This window comes from Nipponia nippon, unplaced genomic scaffold (assembly GCF_047370975.1).
Source record: "Nipponia nippon isolate SJK-2023a ecotype South Korea unplaced genomic scaffold, ASM4737097v1 scaffold_42, whole genome shotgun sequence".
NCBI lineage: Eukaryota > Metazoa > Chordata > Aves > Pelecaniformes > Threskiornithidae > Nipponia > Nipponia nippon.
In genome coordinates, this window is record NW_028262361.1 from 270,106 (window position 1) to 288,667 (window position 18,562).

The following is an 18,562-nucleotide window of genomic DNA, read 5'->3' on the forward strand; positions in this document are numbered from 1 at the left end:
CCGGTCCCCCCCGGTGGCCCAGGCCCGGCCGCCATCTCCGTCGCCACGGCAACGGCTGCTGCCCAGGCCCGCCCACTCCCTGGGGAGCACCCCCCCCAGCCAGTGCCTCTTCTCCATGGCAACCGCAACGGGCGGGCGGGTAGGCCAATCACGGCGCGGGCGCTGCGCTCCCATTGGGCGTAGCGACTCGCCGGGGTGGGGCGCGGTGGGGATTGACGGCCGCGGCGGGCCAATGGAGCAGGGGGCTCCCGCCTCGCGCCGCCGGGTCGCCCAATGAGGGGCGCGGGCGGTGGGGAGGCGGCCAATGGGTGCGCGGCGTGGGCGGGCCGTCGGCGGCGGGCCGGGGCGCTCCGGAAGCGGAGGGGGCCGGGGGGAAAATGGCGCCCAGCTCGAAATCGGAGCGGGGCGGCCCGGGGGGGAAGCGGGGCCCGGCGGGGGCGGCGGGCGGGTCCTCGGCCGGGACGGGCCCGCGGGGCCGCCGCGAACACGTCGTGAGGCAGCTGGATCGCGTCAAGGTGAGCGGGGGGCGGCGGGGAAGATGGCGGGGGGCGGCGGGGGGCCTGAGGGGAGCCCTGAGGCGGGGGACGCGGCCGGGGGGGACGCGGGGGGTCCCTGGGGGAGGGACGGGGGGCTGAGGGGGCCCGGCGGGACGGGGGGCCATGGCGGGGGACGAGGGGGGACGTGGGGGATGTCCCTGGGAGGTTTTGGGGTCCCTGGGGGGCCCTGAGGGAGGGAGACAGAGATGGGGGGGGCATGGGGGGCCTGGGGGGGCTGAGGGGGGTCGTGGGGGGGAGTTCGGGGAGGTTTTGGGGTCCCTGGGGGCGTGGGGCGCCCTGAGGGAGGGAGACAGAGATGGGGGGGCCATGGGGGGCCTGGGGGGACTGAGGGGGGACGTGTGGGGGGGTCCTCGGAGGTTTTGGGGTCCCTGGGGGCGTGGGGCGCCCTGAGGAAGGGAGACAGAGATGGGGGAGCTATGGCAGGGGGCTGGGGGGCCATTGGGGGGGCCCGGGGGGTCCCCGGGGGGCGTGGGGGGCCCTGGGGGAGCCCGGAGGGAGGGATGCGGGGACTGAGGGGGCCCGGGGGGAGGGAGGGAGGGACGGGGGGGACATGGCAGGGGGCTGGGGGGGCTTTGGTGGCCCTGGGGGGTCCCCGGGGGGCGTGGGGGGGTCCTGGAAAAGCCCTGAGGTGGGGGGGGTGGAGTTGGGGGGCTGTGGCGGGTTTGGGCGACACGGGGAGGGGCTGGGGGCTTTGGGGGGGTCCCTGACGCCGCCCCCTCCCCAGATCAGCGGGCAGCTCTCGCCCCGGCTCTTCCGCAAGCTGCCGCCGCGGGTCTGCGTCTCCCTGAAGAGCATCGTGGACGAGGAGCTGCTGTGCGCGGGGTGAGGCCGCGGGGCGGGCGGGGGGCGCGGGGCGACCCCCCCACCTCTCCGGGGGCCGCGCTGGAGCTGCCGCCCCCCCGTCCCCCCGTCCCCCCGCCAGGCACATCTTCCTCGGCTTCTCCAAGTGCGGCCGCTACGTCCTGTCCTACACCAGCAACGGCGGCGACGACGACTTCTCCTTCTACATCTACCACCTCTACTGGTGGGAGTTCAACGTCCACAGCAAACTCAAGCTGGTACCGCCGCCCCCCCTCCGCCGGACGGACGGACGCCCCCCTCCTCCCGGGAGCTTCCCCGGGGCTCGGGGGGGCCCCGGCGGCCGCCCCCTCCCACCGCGCCCCCTCCCGCAGGTGCGGCAGGTCCGGCTCTTCCAGGACGAGGAGATCTACAGCGACCTGTACCTGACGGTCTGCGAGTGGCCCAGCGACCCCTCCAAGGTCATCGTCTTCGGCTTCAAGTGAGCGCGCGCGTCCCCCCGCCGCCGCCGCTGCATCCCCGCCGCGGCGGCCGCCATCTCACCGCCTCCCCCTCGCCCCCGCAGCACCCGCTCCGCCAACGGCCTCCTCGTCAACATGATGATGATGAGCGACGAGAACCACCGGGACATTTACATCAGCGCGGTGGCCATGCCGCCGCCCCGGCACTGCCCCGGCTGCCGGGACATGGCCCTCGCCCACCCCGGTGAGCCCTCGCCGTGCCGCCGGCCCCTCCCCGCCCCGGGGGGCTGCGGGCAGCTGCCGGCCCGGCTCCCCCGGCGCTGATCCCCGGCTGCCCGCAGGCGACCGGCAGGCGCACTGCCTGCGGCACGGCTTCATGCTGCACACCAAGTACCAGGTGGTCTACCCCTTCCCCACCTTCCAGCCCGCCTTCCAGCTGAAGAAGGACCAGGTCGTCCTGCTCAACACCAGCTACTCCCTGGTGGCCTGCGCCGTCGCCGTCCACGCCGCCGGTACGGGACCGCCGGGACCCCCCCCGACACCCCTGGGATCCCCCTGGAGCCACCCAGACCCCCCCCAAGATCTCTGGGCCCCCCCTGAAAACCCTGGGATCCCCGCAGACCCCCCTGAGACCTCTGGGAGCCCCCGGGGACCCCCTGGACCCCCCCAAGATCACCGGTACTCCCCCCGGGACGCCCCTGGGAGCCCCCCGGACCCCGCCCAGACCTTCCTGAGACCCCTGGGAGCCCCTGGGAGACCCCTAGGCCCCCCCTGGAACCCCCGGGACCCCCAGGGCTCCCCTGGAGCCCCCTTGGACCCTCCCTGAGACCCCCGGGACCCCCCCAGAGCCCCGCTGAGACCCCCAGGAGCCTCCAGGGACACCCTGGACCCCCTCAGAGGCCCCCGGGCCCCCCCCGACCCCCCCCAGCCCCCTCCAAGACCCCCAGTCCCCCCCCCCCCGAGAGCCCTGGGACACAACTGGGACCCCCGGGGCCCCCCCGCTCCCTCCCGCAGGCGACAGCAGCTCCTGCCAAATCCTCTACGAGCGCCGGAGCCCGCCGGCGCCCGGCCGCCGGTCAGGATGCGTCCCGCCGCGGCCGGAGGAGCCGGGGGAGCAGGAGGGGGCCGGGGCGGCGCAGCCCCTCGCCGGCCGGGGGGACGGGCAGGGCCGGGGGGGCGCGGGGCTCTCCCCCGCCGTGGCCAAAGCCAAAGAGTTCGTGGCCGACATCTTCCGGCGCGCCAAGGAGGCCACGGGGCCGGCGCCTGCCGGCGGCGAGGAGGAGGACGAGGAGGAAGACGGCGGCGACGACGCCGGCTTCGAGGGCCGCCCCCCGCCCGCCGCCCCCTGCTCGCCGCCGGCGGGGCCGGGGCGCTGCCGCCTGCACCCCGCCTCCCCCCGGGGGGAGCCCCCCGCCGCCCCCGGCCCCCCCCGCGCCGCCCCCGCGCCGCCCCCCGAGCCCGGCTACGTCAACTACACCAAGCTGCGCTATGTGCTGGAGCCCGCCGCGCCCGCCGCGCCCGAGGAGGGTGAGCCGCCGGCGCGGGGGCCTCGCGCTCCCCCGGGGGCGCCCCTGCTCCCTTCTGGGGGCCCCCAGACCCCCTTTCCCCCCCCCAGACCCCGTTTCCCCCCCCAGACCCCATTTCCATCCCCCCGACCCCCTTTCTCCCCCCCAGACCCCATTTCTCCCCCCCGACCCCCTTTCTCCCCCCCCAGACCCCCTTTCTCCCCCCCCAGACCCCCTTTCCCCCCCCAGACCCCATTTCTCCCACCCCAGACCCCCTTTCCCCCCCAGACCCCGTTTCCCCCCCCGACCCCATTTCTCCCCCCAGACCCCCTTTCCCCCCCCCCAGACCCCATTTCTCCCCCCAGAGTACGAGGACGACAAGATCTCGCTGCCCTTCGTGGTCACCGACCTGCGCGGCCGCAGCCTGAAGCCGCTGAAGGAGCGGGCGACGGCGCAGGTGGGCGCGGGGGGCGCGGGGGGCGCGGGGTGACCCCAGCCCCGGCGCGGGGGGGTGACAGCCGCCCCCCCCGCCCCCCCAGGGGCAGTACCTGACGGTGGAGCAGCTGACGCTGGACTTCGAGTACGTCATTAACGAGGTCATCCGGAACGACGCCGCCTGGTCCCGCCAGTTCTGCTCCTTCAGCGACTACGACATCGTCATCCTCGAGGTGCGGGGGGGGGGGACGGGGACCCCCCAGGACCCCCGGGACCCCCCCCCCCCGGGACCCCCCCGGTCACCCCCGTCTGTGTGTGTCCCCCCCCAGGTTTGCCCCGAGACCAACCAGGTCATCATCAACATCGGGCTGCTGCTCCTGGCCTTCCCCTCGCCCGACGAGGAGGGGCAGCTCCGGTGAGGGGGTCCCCAAAACGCCTCCCCCCGCCCCCCCGGGCTGCCCCCCCCCCAAATCTGAGCCCCCCTCCCCAAATCCCCGCAGGCCGAAGAGCTGCCACACCAGCCTGAAGGTGGCCTGGGACCTCAACACCGGCACCTTCGTCACCGTCAGCGTCGGGGACCTCACCGAGGTCAAGGGACAGACGAGGTGGGGGCGGTTTGGGGGGGCTGGGGGGCGATTGGGGGGGAGGGAGGGGGATCGGGGGGCGGGGGGGGGGATGAAGGGGCTGGGGGGGCGACTTGGGGGCCTAGGGAGGGGAATTGGGGGGCTGGGGGGCCGGGAGGGGGATGAAGGGGCTGGGGGGCAATTTGGGGGCGTAGGGAGGGGGATTGGGGGGCTGGGGGGGGCTGAGGCCCCCTGGGGCGGTTGGGGGGTTTGGGGGCTGGGACCCCCCCCCCCAGACCCCCGTCCCCCTCCCCCGCAGCGGCAGCGTCTGGAGCTCGTACTGCAAGGGCTGCGTGGACACGGTGATGAAGTGGCTCGTCCCCGAGAGCAGCGGCCGCTACGTCAACAGGATGACGAACGAGGCGCTGCACAAAGGTGGGGGGCGCGGGGGGTCCCGGGGGGTCCCGGGGGGGGGTCCCGGGGGGGGTCCCGGGGCGCCGCTGCCCCCCTCACCGCCCCCTCGCCCCCCCCGGCTGCTCCCTGAAGGTCCTGGCCGACAACGAGCGCTACACCTGGATCGTGCTGTAGGGACCGGGGCGGGGGGGGGGGTGCTCCCTCCCCCCACCCCTTTTGGGCCTGGTTTTGGTTTTGGTTTTGGTTTTCCTCCTTTTCCGTTCAGTGTTTTAACCGCGGGGGGGGGGGGGGGGCGCCCCCGGAGGAGGCCGGACCCAGCCCCCCCCCAATAAATATTCCCATTTCCACATTTGTGGCGTTTCGTTCCCAGGGGATTTTGGGGCGAATCCTGGGGTTTTGGGGCGATTCCCGGGGATTTTGGGGTGAATCACAGGGATTTTGGGGCGATTCCCAGGGTTTTGGGGCGATCCCGGGGTTTTGGAGTCATACCCGGGGACTTTGGGGCGATTCCCGGGGACGTTGGGGCGAATCCTGGGGATTTTGGGGCAAATGCTGGGAGTTTTGGTGCGAATCCCGGGGTTTTGGAGCAAATCCTGGGAGTTTTGGGATGATTCCTGGGGGTTTTGGGGTGAATCCTGGGGGTTTTGGGGCGAATCCTGGGGGTTTTGGGGCGAATCCTGGGGTTTTGGGGCGAATCCCGGGGTTTTGGGGCGATTCCCAAGGCTTTGGGGCGATTCCCAGGGATTTTGGGGCAAATCCCGAGGATTTTTGGGTGAATCCCAAGTTTTGGGGCGAATCCCAAGGATTTTGGGGCAATTCCGAGGGATTTTGGGGTGAATCCCGGGGGTTTTGGGGCGAATCCTGAGGATTTTGGGGTGAATCACAGGGATTTTGGGGTGAATACCCGGGCTTTGGGGCGAATCCCGGGGCTTTGGGGTAATTCCTGGGGTTTTGGGGTTAACCGTGCGGGTTTTAGGGTGATTCCCGGGGTTTTGGGGCGAATCCCGGGGGTTTTGGGGCGATCCCGGGGGTTTTGGGGCGATCCCGGGGTTTTGGGGCGATCCCGGGCTTCGGGGCGGCCCCGCGGCGCAGGCAGGGGCGGGGGGCAAAGACCACGGCGGATTTTATTCCTCTTAAGAAAGAACTACAAAAGGTAGAAAACAGCGTCTGCGGGGGGGGGGGGGCGGGGGAGGGGCGCGGGGGGGCCCCCGCTCCTCCCCCCCGGGTTTTTTTTTCCCACGGGGGCTCTCGACGGCGGCCACAAGCGCCCGCCCCTCCCCCCCCCGGGGGGCGGGGGGGGGGGGCGGGGGGTACAAAAAGCACAGAATCGATGGAAAATCGGGGGTTTCTAATGCTGGGGGGGGGGAGAAGGGGCGGGGCTGAAGCGCGGGGAGGGGGGAGGGGCCCCTTCATGCGGGGGGGGGAGGGGGGGTCCTGGCGTAAGGCAGCGGGGGCGGGGGGGCGTTTGGCACTGGGGGGGGGTGCGGGGGGGGGGGGGGGGGAGGCGCCCCCTAAACATTGTGGGGGGAAGGGCAGCGTCCAGGATCCCCCCGGGGTCTCTCCCTCCCCCCCCCCCCCCGCGGTCTCTGTGTCCCACCCCCCCCCAAAGGGTCCCTAAATCCCCCCCCCCCCGGGGGAGGGGCCCTCCCCAAATCCTGCGGGGGCCCTTTGCCGGAGCAGCGGGGCCCCCCCGCCCCCGCCCCCACCCCCACCCCCCCGGGGGGGGGAGGGGCTTTGGCACTGGGTCCCGGCGCTGCTTAAGGCACATTGTCGCCCCGGAGCGCCCCCCCCCCCCCCCCCGGGGAGCCGCGGGGAGGGGGGGAGGCGGGGGGGAGGGGCAGGGGGAGGGGCGGGGGGTTACCGGGCGGGGCTGGGCGGGGCAGGGCGGGGCCCTCAGCTGGAGGGCAGGGCCTGGACGAAGAGGCCGCGGGCGTCGGAGCGGGGGAGCTTGGCGGGGGGCTCCAGGGGGTCGGGGGGCAGCGCCGCCCCCTCCCCCGCCCCCAGCCCCATCTCCTGCGGCAGCTCCTCGTCGCTCTCCTCCTCCTCCTCCTCCTCCTCGTCTGGGGGGGGGACAGCAGGGGTGGGGGGGGGGTGGGGCGACCCCCCCCGCCCCCCCCCCCCCCAATCCCTGCCACGGCAAGGGGCTGCGCAGGGCTGCTGTCAGTAGGAGCCAGAGTTCACACGCACACAGAACTGCCATCAGTAGGGTCCAGAGTTAACCCACACACACAGAACTGCCGTCAGTAGGGTCCAGAGTTAACCAACACACACAGACTGCCACAGCCGCCATCAGGAGCTTCCAGCGTTACGCGCACGCACACGCACACACACAGAACTCTCATCAGTAGGTTCCAGAGTTAACGCTCTTGCCAGCAGCAGGTTCCAGAGTTCGTGCACGCCCAGACACCCACACAGCTGCCATCAGTAGGTTCCAGAGTTAACACGCACAGACTGCCGCAGCTGCCATCGGTAGGTTCCAGCGTTACACACACACACGCACACAGAGCTGTTGTCAGTAGGTTTCAGAGTCACCACGGGCGCTTGCCAGCGGCAGGTTCCAGCAGCCTCTCACGCACGCGCACAGAGCTGCCGTCGGTAGGTCCCAGAGTTAACAGACACCGAGCGCGGGGCGGGGCGGGGCGGGGCGGGGGCGCTCACCTTTGTCGGGGTCCAGGGAGCTGAGGGAACTCGTCAGGTTGGCGAACTGCGGGCGGAGAGCGGCCGTGAGGCCCCGGCGGGGGGGGGGGAGCGCGCGGCCCCCAGCCCCCCGGCGCCCCCCCCCGTCACCTCTCCCATGACGGCGATGGGGCTCTGCCCGCGGGCCTGCGCCACGCGGTGCTCCACCAGGTAGTACATGTACTCGTCGTAGAGCAGCCGGATCAGGTGGAAGGAGCCGAAGCTGGCGGCGCTGCGCAGGGTCAGGTCCCGGATCACCATCGAGCTGCGGGGCGGCGGGGGGGGGAACGGGACAGACAGGCGGCACGGCGTCGGCGTCGCCGCGCCGGCGCGGCCGCGCGCGGGGCGGGGGGGGGGAGGACCCACCTGTAGAAGGACCACTTGAGGAGGAAGAGCTTGGCGGCGCGGGGGAAGCCGGCGGTGCCCTGGTGGGGTTTGAGGACGCGGGCGACGACGGCGTCCAGCCAGGCCGCCCACTGCTCCAGCGAGTTCTGCTGCTGCAGCGTCGCCTTGAAGTCCTGCTCCAGCCGCTGCACCACCCGGTCCTCGCACCGGCACACCCACGAGGCCTGCTCCTGCCGGCGGGCGCGGCGCGGGCGTCGGGGGCGGCTCGGACCCGCGGCGGGACCCCGACCCCTGCTGCGGGGCGGCCGGGGGAGCCCCTGCCGCGGCGGAGGTGGGCGGGGGGGGGCGGCGGCTCGGGGGGCAGGAGCGGCTCTGTGGGGCTCCCTGGAGCCGTGGGGCAGGCTGGCCCCACCGCACGGCCCCACGGCACCCCCCAGCCCCACGGCGCACCCCGTGGCACCCCCCAGCCCCACGGCACCCCCCACGGTGCACCCCCAGCCCCACAGTGTGTCCCACAGCACCCCCCAGCCCCACGGCAGCGCCCCAAGACACCCCATCGCCCCCCCGTCGCCGTTGCGGGGGCAGAAGCCGGGGCGGCCCCACAGGCAGCCGCAGGAGCCCCCCCCGCCCCCCGCTCCCCCCCCCCTCCCCCCACTTTTGGGGGGGCGGGGGGCGCCCCCGCGGCGGCACCTGGACGTTGGCGAAGTCGACGCGGTTGAGGTCGCTGAGCATCTGGTTGATCTGGGCCGTGTTCTGCAGGACGGCGCGCGCCGCCTGCGCCAGGTGGTTGAGGGAGGTGTAGCGCCGCAGCGTCTGGGCAAAGGCACTTGCTGCCGCCACCTGCGAGGGGCCGGGCTCAGCGCCGGGCGGGGGACCCCCAGCGCCGCCCCGCGCCCCCCAGCGCCGCCCCGCACTCCCCAGTGCCGTCCTGTGCCCCCTGACGCTGCCCCGTGCCCCCCAACTCCACCCCACGCCCCCCCAAAGCTACCCCGTGCCCCCCAACACCTCCCTGTGCCCCCCAACTCTGCCCAGTGCCCCCCAACTCCACCCCGTGCCCCCCAGTGCCATCCTGTGCCCCCCAACACCTCCCTGTGCCCCCCCCAACACCACCCCGTGCCCCCCAAGGCCTCCCCGTGCCCCCCAACTCTGCCCCGCGCCCCCCAGCGCCGCCCCGCGCCCCCCAGCCCACCTTCACGCGGACCATCTCCTCGGGGATGTTCATCATGGCGTTCGTTAGCCAGCTCTCCAAACTCTTGGCGAAATTTCGGATCGCTTGCGTCAAGGCACCTGGGGAGGGGGAAGAGGGGGTGAGACGGGGCCGCGGGGGCTGCGGGGGCCGCGGGGGCCGCGGGGGCTCACTGGGGATGGGCCGGAGGACGTCGGGGATGAGGATCTCCACCAGCCCCTGGTAGAGCGCGTGGTCGCAGTCCTTGGCCCACCGGAGGACGGGCTCGTACTTGGAGAGGACGACGAGGCGGCTCTTGGGCAGCCGCTTTTCCGCCTCGTCGTGGCTGCGGAGGGGACGCGAGCGCCGGCGTCAGCGGCGCGGGTCACCGCGGCGCGGCGTGGCGGCGCGGCGGCGGCGGCGGCCCCCTCCCCACTCACACGGCCACGGGGGCGGCCTCGCTGGGCTGGCTCAGGCTGCACCTCCAGAAGGTTTTCCACAGCGTCTCCACCAGCGTGAACTGGAGGTTGATCATCACGTCCACGATGGCCTGGGGGGGGGGAATTGGGGGGGTCAGGGGGGTCCCCCGAGGCCGGGGGGGGTTTGGGGGGGCCGGGGGACGCCCCCACCTCGCAGTGCTCGCGGTAGAGCAGCTGGAAAGCCTTGACGTCGTCGGGGCAGGCGCCCTCGGGCAGCGGCTTCCCCTGCAGCTCCATCTCGGGGAACTCAGGCAGGGCGCGGGAGGCGTCTGCGGGGCGGGGAGGGGGTCACGGCGGGTGGGGGGGGGGTCACGGCGGGTGGGGAGGGGGTCTGCAGGCTGGGGAGGGGGTGATGGCGGGCAGGGAGGGGGTGATGGTGGCTGGGGAGGGGTGACGGCGGCTGGGGAGGGGGTCACGGCGGGCAGGGAGGGGGTGACGGCGGCTGGGGAGGGGTCACGGCGGGCAGGGAGGGGGTGATGGTGGCTGGGGAGGGGTGACGGCGGCTGGGGAGGGGGTCACGGCGGGCAGGGAGGGGGTGACGGCGGCTGGGGAGGGGTCACGGCGGGCAGGGAGGGGGTGATGGTGGCTGGGGAGGGGTGACGGCGGCTGGGGAGGGGGTCACGGCGGGCAGGGAGGGGGTGACGGTGGCTGGGGAGGGGGTCACGGCAGGCTGGGGAGGGGGTGACGGCGGCTGGGGAGGGGTCACGGCGGGCAGGGAGGGGGTGACGGTGGCTGGGGAGGGGGTGACGGCGGCTGGGGAGGGGGTGATGGCGGGCAGGGAGGGGGTGACGGCGGCTGGGGAGGGGGTGACGGCGGGCGGGGAGGGGGTGACGGCGGGCAGGGAGGGGGTGACGGCGGCTGGGGAGGGGGTGACGGCGGGCAGGGAGGGGGTGACGGCGGGCGGGGAGGGGGTGACGGCGGCTGGGGAGGGGGTGATGGCGGGCAGGGAGGGGGTGACGGCGGCTGGGGAGGGGGTGACGGCGGGCGGGGAGGGGGTGACGGCGGGCAGGGAGGGGGTGACGGCGGCTGGGGAGGGGGTGACGGCGGGCGGGGGGCGGCGGGGGGCTCACCCAGGAACTGCTGGTACTGCTGGACCTGGGCGCTGATGTCGGAGAGCCCGGCCGGCGGCTGCGGCCCCACGGCCACGCCGTTGGTCATCCCCTCCATCTTCTGGATGGGCTTCAGCCTGCGGGGAGCGGGGCGAGGTCTGGGGGGTCCCGCTGGGGAGGGGGGGGGGTCCGCGGGGGTGGGGAGGGGGCTCGGGGGGGGGTCCCTCACCGCTGCTTCTGGGCGAAGGGCTGCTGGCGCATGGCGAGGTGCTGCTGGTCCTCCATCAGCCGCAGCAGCGGCGAGCTGGCCTTGATGCGCAGCCCGTAGTAATGGTACTTGGAGTTGCCCCTGGGGGGGGGGACGGGGGCGTCAGCGGGGGTCGGGGGGGGCCCGGGGGGGGCCGGGGGGCCGGGGGGTACCTGGTGCCCAGGCGGCGGGTGCGCAGCCCCATGAAGACGGAGCGGATGAGCTTGCCGAAGGAGGCGGCGTTGACGGGCTCCAGCTTCTGCTGCTGGCAGTGCAGCAGGTAGTGGCAGTACAGCGTGCTGCGCGGCAGGCTCACCCCCTCCGCCGTCTCGTAGTTGTCCAGCAGCCACTGCACCTGGGGGGGCCGCGGCGTCACCCCCGCCCCCGCGCGCCCCCAGCAGCCCCCTGCCCCCAAACACCCCCCCAAACACCCCCCGGACACCCCCAAACAGCCCCCTGCCCCCAAACACCCCCCTGCCCCCAAACACCCCCCAAACACCCCCCGGACACCCCCAAACAGCCCCCTGCCCCCAAACACCCCCCAAACACCCCCCGGACACCCCCAAACAGCCCCCTGCCCCCAAACACCCCCCCAAACACCCCCAAACACCCCCCCTGCCCCCAAACACCCCCCAAACACCCCCCGGACACCCCCAAACAGCCCCCTGCCCCCAAACACCCCCCAAACACCCCCAAACACCCCCTACCGCCAAACACCCCCCAAACACCCCACGGACACCCCCAAACAGCCCCCTGCCCCCAAACACCCCAAAACGTCCCCCTACCCCAAAACACCCCCCAAACACCCCAAAACATCACCCCCAAAACATTCCCCTGCCCCCAACACCCCAAAACACCCCCCTGAAATATCCCCCCCCATCCCCGGACACCCCCCTGCCCCGAGCACCCCCAAACACCCCCCAGACACCCCCAAACAGCCCCCACCCCAAACCCCCCCCAGAACCCCCCCCGCATTCCAACTCCCCCCGACATTAGCACTGGGGGGGCCAGGCCTGTTTCCCCCCAAATTTGCCATTTTCTTCCCCAAACGGCACCTGTTTCCCCCCACTCCCCCCAGTCCCCCCATTCCTGCCCCATTTCCCCCATTTCCCCCAATTCCTGCCCCATTTCCCCCAATTCCCCCCATTCCCGCCCCATTTCCCCCCAACCCCCCCATTCCCCCCCGTTTCCCCCCATTTCCCCCCATTCCCGCCCTGTTTCCCCCCAGTCCCCTCCAAACCCCCCAATTCCCCCCCAATTCCCCCCATTCCCCCCCACCCCCCCCATTTCCCCCCATTCCCGCCCCGTTTCCCCCCAACCCCCCCAATTCCCCCCATTTCCCCCCAGTCCCCCCCAATTCCCTCCCTTCCCCCCATTCCCCCCCAATTCCCCCATTTCCCCCCAAACCCCCCCATATCCCCCCCAACCCCCCCCCCCCCAGTCCCCCCAGTCCCCCCATCCCGGCCCGGGGGGGGGTCTCACCGTGGCGGGGGAGGCGCGGGTGGTGTGGGAGTAGGCCTGGCCGCCCCCCCCCAGCACGTAGCCCCCCTGGATGACGTAGGTGCCGGCGGCGGTGCCGGGGGTGCCGGGGGTGCCGGCGGGGGTGCCGGGGCCAGGGGGGGGCGCGGGGGGGCTGCTTAAAATCTGCCCCCCCGAGACGTACATGGGGACGGGGGCGGGGGCGGGGGCCGCCTGCGGGCTGGGGGGGGGCGGGCTGGCCCGCACCGCCGCCCCCCCTGAGCCCTCGTAGTAAGCGGCCCCCGCGTTTTGGCCGTAGAGCGGCGTTCCGGCGTAGGGATAGGAGCCCGAGCGGCTGCGGGGGGGCGAGGAGAGAAAGGGGGGGGTGGGGGGGGAGCCGGGGGGGGCTCCCTCCCCCCCCCAGGGAGCAGGGGTGCGGGTGGGGGGGGTCACTCACATGGCGCCGGGGGCGTAGGTGCCGTCGCCGCCCTCCACGTAGGGCACGGGCGCGGGGTAGACGTGCTGCACCGGCACCGGCGGCAGCGGCTGCACCTGGGGGGCGCGGGGGGCGTCAGGGGGCTCCCCCCCCCCCGGCGAACCCCCACCCCCACCCCCCCCCCCGGCCCCGCTCACCTCCTGCGGCCCCGGCAGCGGCGGGGGGGGCCCGGCCTTGGGGGCGGGGGTGCTGCTGGGCGCCGGGGAGCGCTGGGGGGCAGAGGGGGGGTTGGGGCACCCCCGCCCCCCCCCCAAACGCTGGGGGGAGGGGGGCAGCACCCTGCGAGCCCCCCCGCCCCTCTTCGGGGGGGGCTGGGGTGGCCCCCCCGTGGGTCTGGGGGTCCCCCCTGCCCCCATGGGTCTGGGGTCCCCCCATGGATTTGGGGTCCCTCCCGTGGGTCTGGGGGTCCCCCCTGCCCCCCCATGGGTCTGGCGTCCCCCCCCATGGATTTGGGGTCCCTCCCGTGGGTCTGGGGGTCCCCCCCTGCCCCCCCATGGGTCTGGGGTCCCCCCATGGGTGTGGGGTCCCTCCCATGTGTTTGGGGTCCCCCCATCCACCATGGGTCTGGGGTCCCCCCCCATGGATTTGGGGTCCCTCCCGTGGGTCTGGGGGTCCCCACCTGCCCCCCCCCCCGTGGGTCTGGGGCCCCTCCCATGGGTTTGGGGTCCCCCCTCCACCCCCCCGTGGGTCTGGGGCTTGCCCCCCCATGGATTTGGGGTCCCCCCCCATGGATTTGGGGTCCCTCCCCTGGGTTTGGGGCTTCCCCCCCCGGGTTTGGGGGTTCCCCCTGCCCCCCCATGTGTTTGGGGTCCCCCCCATGGGTTTGGGGTCCCCCCCCGTGGAGTTGGGGTCCCTCCCCTGGGTTTGGGGCTTCCCCCCCCGGGTCTGGGGGTTCCCCCCTGCCCCCCCATGTTTTCGGGGTCCCCCCCGGGTCTGGGGTCCCACCTGGGTGCCCGGCACCGGCTGCACCCCCGGGCTGGGCCCGGCCGGGGGGGGCGCGGGGGGGGCGGGGCTGCCCTCTGGCCCCGCCTCGCTGGCCCGCAGGGCGGCCTCTGATTGGGGGAGAGAGGGGCGGGTCAGAGCCACACCCTGTCCCTGCCCCGCCCAGCCCTGCCCCACCCCACCCCGTCCCTGCCCCGCCCAGCCCTGCCCCACCCCACCCCGCCCCGTCCGCGCTCACCTGAGACGGTGACGACGATGAACTGGGGGGGAGGGGGCGCGGGGGGGGCGGGGGGCGGCGGCGGGGGCGCGGGGGGGGCGGGCCCCCCCGGCAGCTCCGCCCCGAAGGGGGCGGGGGCGGGCGGGGGCGGGGCCGGCGGCGGCGGCTGCTGCTGCTGCGGCGTCGCGGTCGTCGTCGCCGCCGCTGCCGTCAGCTCCGTGACGTAGGTCTGCGTCGCCATGGCGGCGGGGGGGCGGGGCGGCCGCGGGCCTGGGGGGAGGGGCGAGGAGAAAGGGGGAAATCAGGCGGGGGGCGGGGCCAGAACCACGCCCCGGCACGCGCCGCCACGTGACATCGCAGAGCGACGTCACGGGTTGGCCTCGCAGAGCGATGTCACGCAGCGACGTCGCGGTTTGACATCACACAGCGACATCACACAGCGACGTCACAGAGTGACATCACGGTTTGACATCACTGACATCACAGAGCGACGCCACAGAGCGACGCCAAGCTTTGGCATCACAGAACGATGCCACGGTTTGACGTCACAGAACAACGCCAGGGTTTGACGTCACAGAGTGATGTCACCCGCCCCCGCCCCTCACCCCGCCGGCAGCGCCAGCCCGGTGTGACATCACAGCGCGACGTCACGGCGAGGCACCGCCTCCCTCCCCGACGCCCCGCCCCCAGGGCCGTTGCCAGGCGACGCGCGACGTCAGCGAGGGCCGGGCCGCCCCGCGGAGGGACGCGGCCCTGTGACATCACCGCGCACCGCCCCCCCCGCCCCCCCGCGCCATGACATCACCGCGTGACATCACCACCGGGCCGCCCGTCCTCCCGCCGCGCCCCGCCCCGCCCCCGCCGCGCGCCGCCATTGGCTCCCCCCGCCGCCCCGCCTCCCCCCATTGGTCCGCCCGCCCACCAATCGCCGGGGCGCGCGGCAGGCCCCGCCCCCCGCGGCCCGGGCCCGGCTCCATCCCGGGGCCGCCGCCGCCGCCGCCGCCGGGCCCGGCCCCCGCCGCCGCCCCCCCCACCCGCCGCCGCCGCCGCCGCCATCTTGCGCGGCGCCGCCCCGACCCACCTGCCCGGGGCCCCGCGGGGCCTCGGCCCGGCCCGGCCCGGCGGCGGCGGCGGCGGCGGGGGCGCGGCGGGGGCGGCGGGGCCGGGCGGCGGGGCCGGGCCGGGGCCGGTGCGCGGTCGCCACGGCGACCGTGGCTATGGCGCCCTCCGTGTTCCCTCACCGGGGCAACTGTTGCTACCCGCCTCGGCGGCGGGCGGGGCCGCCCGCGCCGCGCCCCGCCTCCCCGTGCCCATTGGCGGCCGCCCGCCGCCGCCGCCCGCCGGTTGGCCGCCGCCGGCGTCGCTCCGCGCCGGCCCCGCCCCGCCGCCGCCTCATTGGCCGCCCCGCGCGTCCGTCGGCGCTTCCTGGGGGGGCGGGGAGGGAGGGGCGGGGCGGGGAGCTGGCGGCGCTCGATTGGACGAGGCGGCTGCCAATCGGCGGGCGGGCGGGCGCGGGGGCCGCGCCTGCGCGGCGGCGGCGGCGCGCGGGGGCTGCCGGGAGCTGTAGTCCCGACGACGACGTCACGGCCGCGTGACGTCAGCGCGAGGATGTTTTCCTTCGGTAACACACACACACCCCCCCCCCCGCCGCGGGCGGCGCCGCCGGTGACGTCAGCGCCGCCCGGTGACCTCACGGCGCCGGGGGAAGGGCGAGGCCCCGGGGAGGCCCGCGGTCGCCATGGCAACGGGGCCTACGGCCGCCATGGCCGTGAGGGCTAATGGGGGGGGGCAATTAACGGGGGGGGGGGCAATTAGCGGGGGGTGGCAATTAGCGGGGGGGGCAATTGGGGGGGCAATTAGCGGGGGGGGAATTAGCGGGGGGGCAATTAGCGGGGGGCAATTGGGGGGGCAATTAGCGGGGGGGGCAATTAGCGGGGGGGGCAATTAGCGGGGGGGGCAATTAGCGGGGGGGCAATTAGCGGGGGGGCAATTAGCGGGGGGGGGCAATTAGCGGGGGGGCAATTAGCGGGGGGGGCAATTAGCGGGGGCTCTGCGCCAGCGGGGTTGGCAGCGGGTAATTGGCGCTAAGGGTGACTGGCGCTAATGGCGTCCCCAGCGCCGGGGGGGGCGCTCAGGGCGGGGGGGCAGTTGGTGCTGGGGGGCGACTGGGGGCGACTGGGGGCAATTAGCGGGGCAATTAGCGGGGCAGCGAGGGGAAGCCACGCGCCGGGGGCCGGGGGGGGCAGCGATGGATGGGGGGGCACCGCGGGGGCGTTAGCGGGGTCACGGCCCCCCTCAGCGACCGGGATCCGCACGGATCCGGCCGGGATCCTCCTCCGCGGGGGCTGCGTCCGTCCCGTCGGGATCCCGCATGGATCCCGCATGGATCCCCCACGGATCCCACATGGATCCTGCATGGATCCAACATGGATCCCCCACAGATCCCACATGGATCCTGCATGGATCTGATGTGCATCCCTCATGGATCCCCCACGGATCCCCCATGGATCCTGCATGGATCTGATGTGCATCCCCCACGGATCCCCCATGGATCCCCCATGGATCCCCCATGGATCTGATGTGCATCCCTCATGGATCCCCCACGGATCCCCCATGGATCCCGCATGGATCTGATGTGCATCCCCCACGGATCCCCCATGGATCCCCCATGGATCTGATGTGCATCCCTCATGGATCCCACACGGATCTGACACAGATCCTACAGGGATCCAACACAGATCCCGCACGGGTGCCACGTGGGTCCCTCACAGATCCAACAGGGATCTGACACAGATCCCACACGGGTCGGACGTGCATCCCGCCTGGGTCCCACACGGATGCCATACAGAGCTGACGTGGATCCAGCACGGATCCCGCACAGACCCCTCATGGATCCCACACGGAGCTGACACGCATCCAACACGGATCCCACATAGATCCCTCACAGGTCTGAGACGGATCCCACACAGATCCCACACGGATCTGACATGGATTCCACATGGATCTCTCATGGATCTGACACAAATCCCTCATGGATCCCTCATGGATCCCTCATGGATCCCTCACAGATTTTACACGGATCCCTCATGGATGCCTCACAAATCCTGCGTGGATCCCTCATGGCTCTGACACAGATCCCTCACGGATCCCTCACGGATCCCTCACGGATCCCACACGGATCCCACACGGACCTGACACGGATCTTACACGGATCCCTCACGGATCCCCCACGCCCCCCCCGCGGCCCCGCCCGGGCCCCTCCCGCCCCGGGGCCCCCCCAGGGCCCGGCCGCCCAGGGGCTGCAGCCGCCCCCCAACGCCGCCTGCGGGGGCCCCGGCCGGGCTACGGGGGCCGCAGCGTGGCTACGGGGGCCACAATGTGGCTATAGGGGCCGTGACGTGGCTACAGGGGCCGCAGCGTGGCTACGGGGGCCGCAGTGTGCCTATAGGGGCCACAATGTGGCTATAGAGGCCGCAGCGTGGCTACAGGGGCCACAGCGTGGCTATGGGGGCCGCAACGTGCCCGTAGGGGCCACGATGTGTCTATAGGGGCCGTAACGTGCCCGTAACACGTCTATAGGGGCCGCAACGTGTCTATAGGGGCCGCAACGTGTCTATAGGGGCCGTAACGTGCCCGTAACACATCTATAGGGGCCGCAACGTGTCTATAGGGGCCGTAACGTGCCCGTAACACGTCTATAGGGGCCGCAACGTGTCTATAGGGGCCGTAACGTGCCCGTAACGTGTCTATAGGGGCCGCAACGTGTCTATAGGGGCCGTAACGTGCCCGTAACGTGTCTATAGGGGCCGTAACGTGTCTATAGGGGCCGTAACGTGCCCGTAACGTGTCTATAGGGGCCGCAACGTGTCTATAGGGGCCGTAACGTGCCCGTAACACGTCTATAGGGGCCGCAACGTGTCTATAGGGGCCGTAACGTGCCCGTAACGTGTCTATAGGGGCCGCAACGTGTCTATAGGGGCCGTAACGTGCCCGTAACACGTCTATAGGGGCCGTAACGTGTCTATAGGGGCCGTAACGTGCCCGTAACACGTCTATAGGGGCCGCAACGTGTCTATAGGGGCCGTAACGTGCCCGTAACACGTCTATAGGGGCCGCAACGTGTCTATAGGGGCCGTAACGTGCCCGTAACACGTCTATAGGGGCCGTAACGTGTCTATAGGGGCCGTAACGTGCCCGTAACACGTCTATAGGGGCCGCAACGTGTCTATAGGGGCCGTAACGTGCCCGTAACACGTCTATAGGGGCCGTAACGTGTCTATAGGGGCCGTAACGTGCCCGTAACACGTCTATAGGGGCCGCAACGTGTCTATAGGGGCCGTAACGTGCCCGTAACACGTCTATAGGGGCCGCAACGTGTCTATAGGGGCCGTAACGTGCCCGTAACACGTCTATAGGGGCCGTAACGTGTCTATAGGGGCCGTAACGTGCCCATAACACGTCTATAGGGGCCGCAACGTGTCTATAGGGGCCGTAACGTGCCCGTAACACGTCTATAGGGGCCGCAACGTGTCTATAGGGGCCGCAGGCGCGGGGTACCTGGCGCGGCGCCCGGCGGTGTCATGGCGGCCGGGCCGCGGGGCACGACGGGAAACGGAGTCACGGGGCGTCACGTGACGGGGGGCGGTGTCACCGGGAGGGGCGTGGCCAGCGAGGAAGGGGGCGGAGCCTGAGGAGAAGGAGGCGGGGCCGGGGCCGGGGCCGGGGGTGTGTCGGGGGGGTCACGTGGGTCGCGCG

General features: G+C 73.2%; 2 protein-coding genes across 5 annotated transcripts; one reads left to right on the forward strand and one right to left on the reverse strand.

Annotated features, from left to right (window-relative positions):
* Positions 1 to 219: 219 nt before the first annotated feature.
* Positions 220 to 4,939, forward strand: DCAF15 (DDB1 and CUL4 associated factor 15). Its single transcript, XM_087777955.1, has 13 exons — positions 220 to 515; positions 1,282 to 1,379; positions 1,480 to 1,615; positions 1,730 to 1,836; positions 1,921 to 2,060; positions 2,158 to 2,328; positions 2,831 to 3,343; positions 3,687 to 3,778; positions 3,861 to 3,989; positions 4,086 to 4,171; positions 4,257 to 4,361; positions 4,639 to 4,753; positions 4,851 to 4,939. Exons 1-13 carry the CDS (start codon positions 378 to 380, stop codon positions 4,905 to 4,907), a joined length of 1,887 nt encoding a protein of 628 aa, XP_087634081.1. The 5' UTR covers positions 220 to 377; the 3' UTR covers positions 4,908 to 4,939.
* A 1,543-nt stretch (positions 4,940 to 6,482) lies between these two features.
* On the reverse strand, positions 6,483 to 15,142 carry RFX1 (regulatory factor X1). 4 transcript variants are annotated; one of them, XM_087778058.1, is made up of 18 exons: positions 15,049 to 15,138; positions 13,829 to 14,077; positions 13,594 to 13,700; positions 12,786 to 12,857; positions 12,610 to 12,704; positions 12,177 to 12,507; positions 10,868 to 11,049; positions 10,677 to 10,796; positions 10,469 to 10,584; positions 9,549 to 9,667; positions 9,360 to 9,469; positions 9,114 to 9,265; positions 8,944 to 9,041; positions 8,445 to 8,594; positions 7,776 to 7,984; positions 7,521 to 7,641; positions 7,392 to 7,437; positions 6,483 to 6,793 (listed from the first exon to the last, which is right to left on the reverse strand). In XM_087778058.1, the coding sequence occupies exons 1-18, from the start codon at positions 15,119 to 15,121 to the stop codon at positions 6,627 to 6,629; spliced, it is 2,517 nt and encodes an 838-aa protein (XP_087634184.1). In that variant the 5' UTR covers positions 15,122 to 15,138; the 3' UTR covers positions 6,483 to 6,626. The 4 variants fall into 4 exon arrangements, with proteins under 4 accessions (XP_087634184.1, XP_087634183.1, XP_087634186.1 ...); XM_087778057.1 differs by having other exon boundaries at positions 7,521 to 7,674; positions 15,049 to 15,132; XM_087778060.1 differs by lacking the exon at positions 6,483 to 6,793 and adding an exon at positions 6,821 to 7,193 and having other exon boundaries at positions 7,521 to 7,674; positions 9,212 to 9,265; positions 15,049 to 15,142.
* Positions 15,143 to 18,562: the final 3,420 nt, after the last annotated feature.

Excerpts from the sequence above, each read along its gene's own strand:
- DCAF15 (XM_087777955.1), top strand. The coding sequence starts at position 378 with ATGGCGCCCAGCTCGAAATCGGAGCGGGGCGGCCCGGGGGGGAAGCGG. Across the intron at positions 1,837-1,920 it reads GTCATCGTCTTCGGCTTCAA|CACCCGCTCCGCCAACGGCC; the intron begins GTGAGCGCGCGC and ends TCGCCCCCGCAG. Across the intron at positions 4,754-4,850 it reads CGAACGAGGCGCTGCACAAA|GGCTGCTCCCTGAAGGTCCT; the intron begins GGTGGGGGGCGC and ends CTCGCCCCCCCC.
- RFX1 (XM_087778057.1), bottom strand. The coding sequence starts at position 15,121 with ATGGGCACGGGGAGGCGGGGCGCGGCGCGGGCGGCCCCGCCCGCCGCC. Across the intron at positions 12,858-13,593 it reads AGCCGGTGCCGGGCACCCAG|CGCTCCCCGGCGCCCAGCAG; the intron begins GTGGGACCCCAG and ends TCTGCCCCCCAG. Across the intron at positions 9,042-9,113 it reads CGTCCTCCGGCCCATCCCCA|GTGCCTTGACGCAAGCGATC; the intron begins GTGAGCCCCCGC and ends CCCCCTCCCCAG.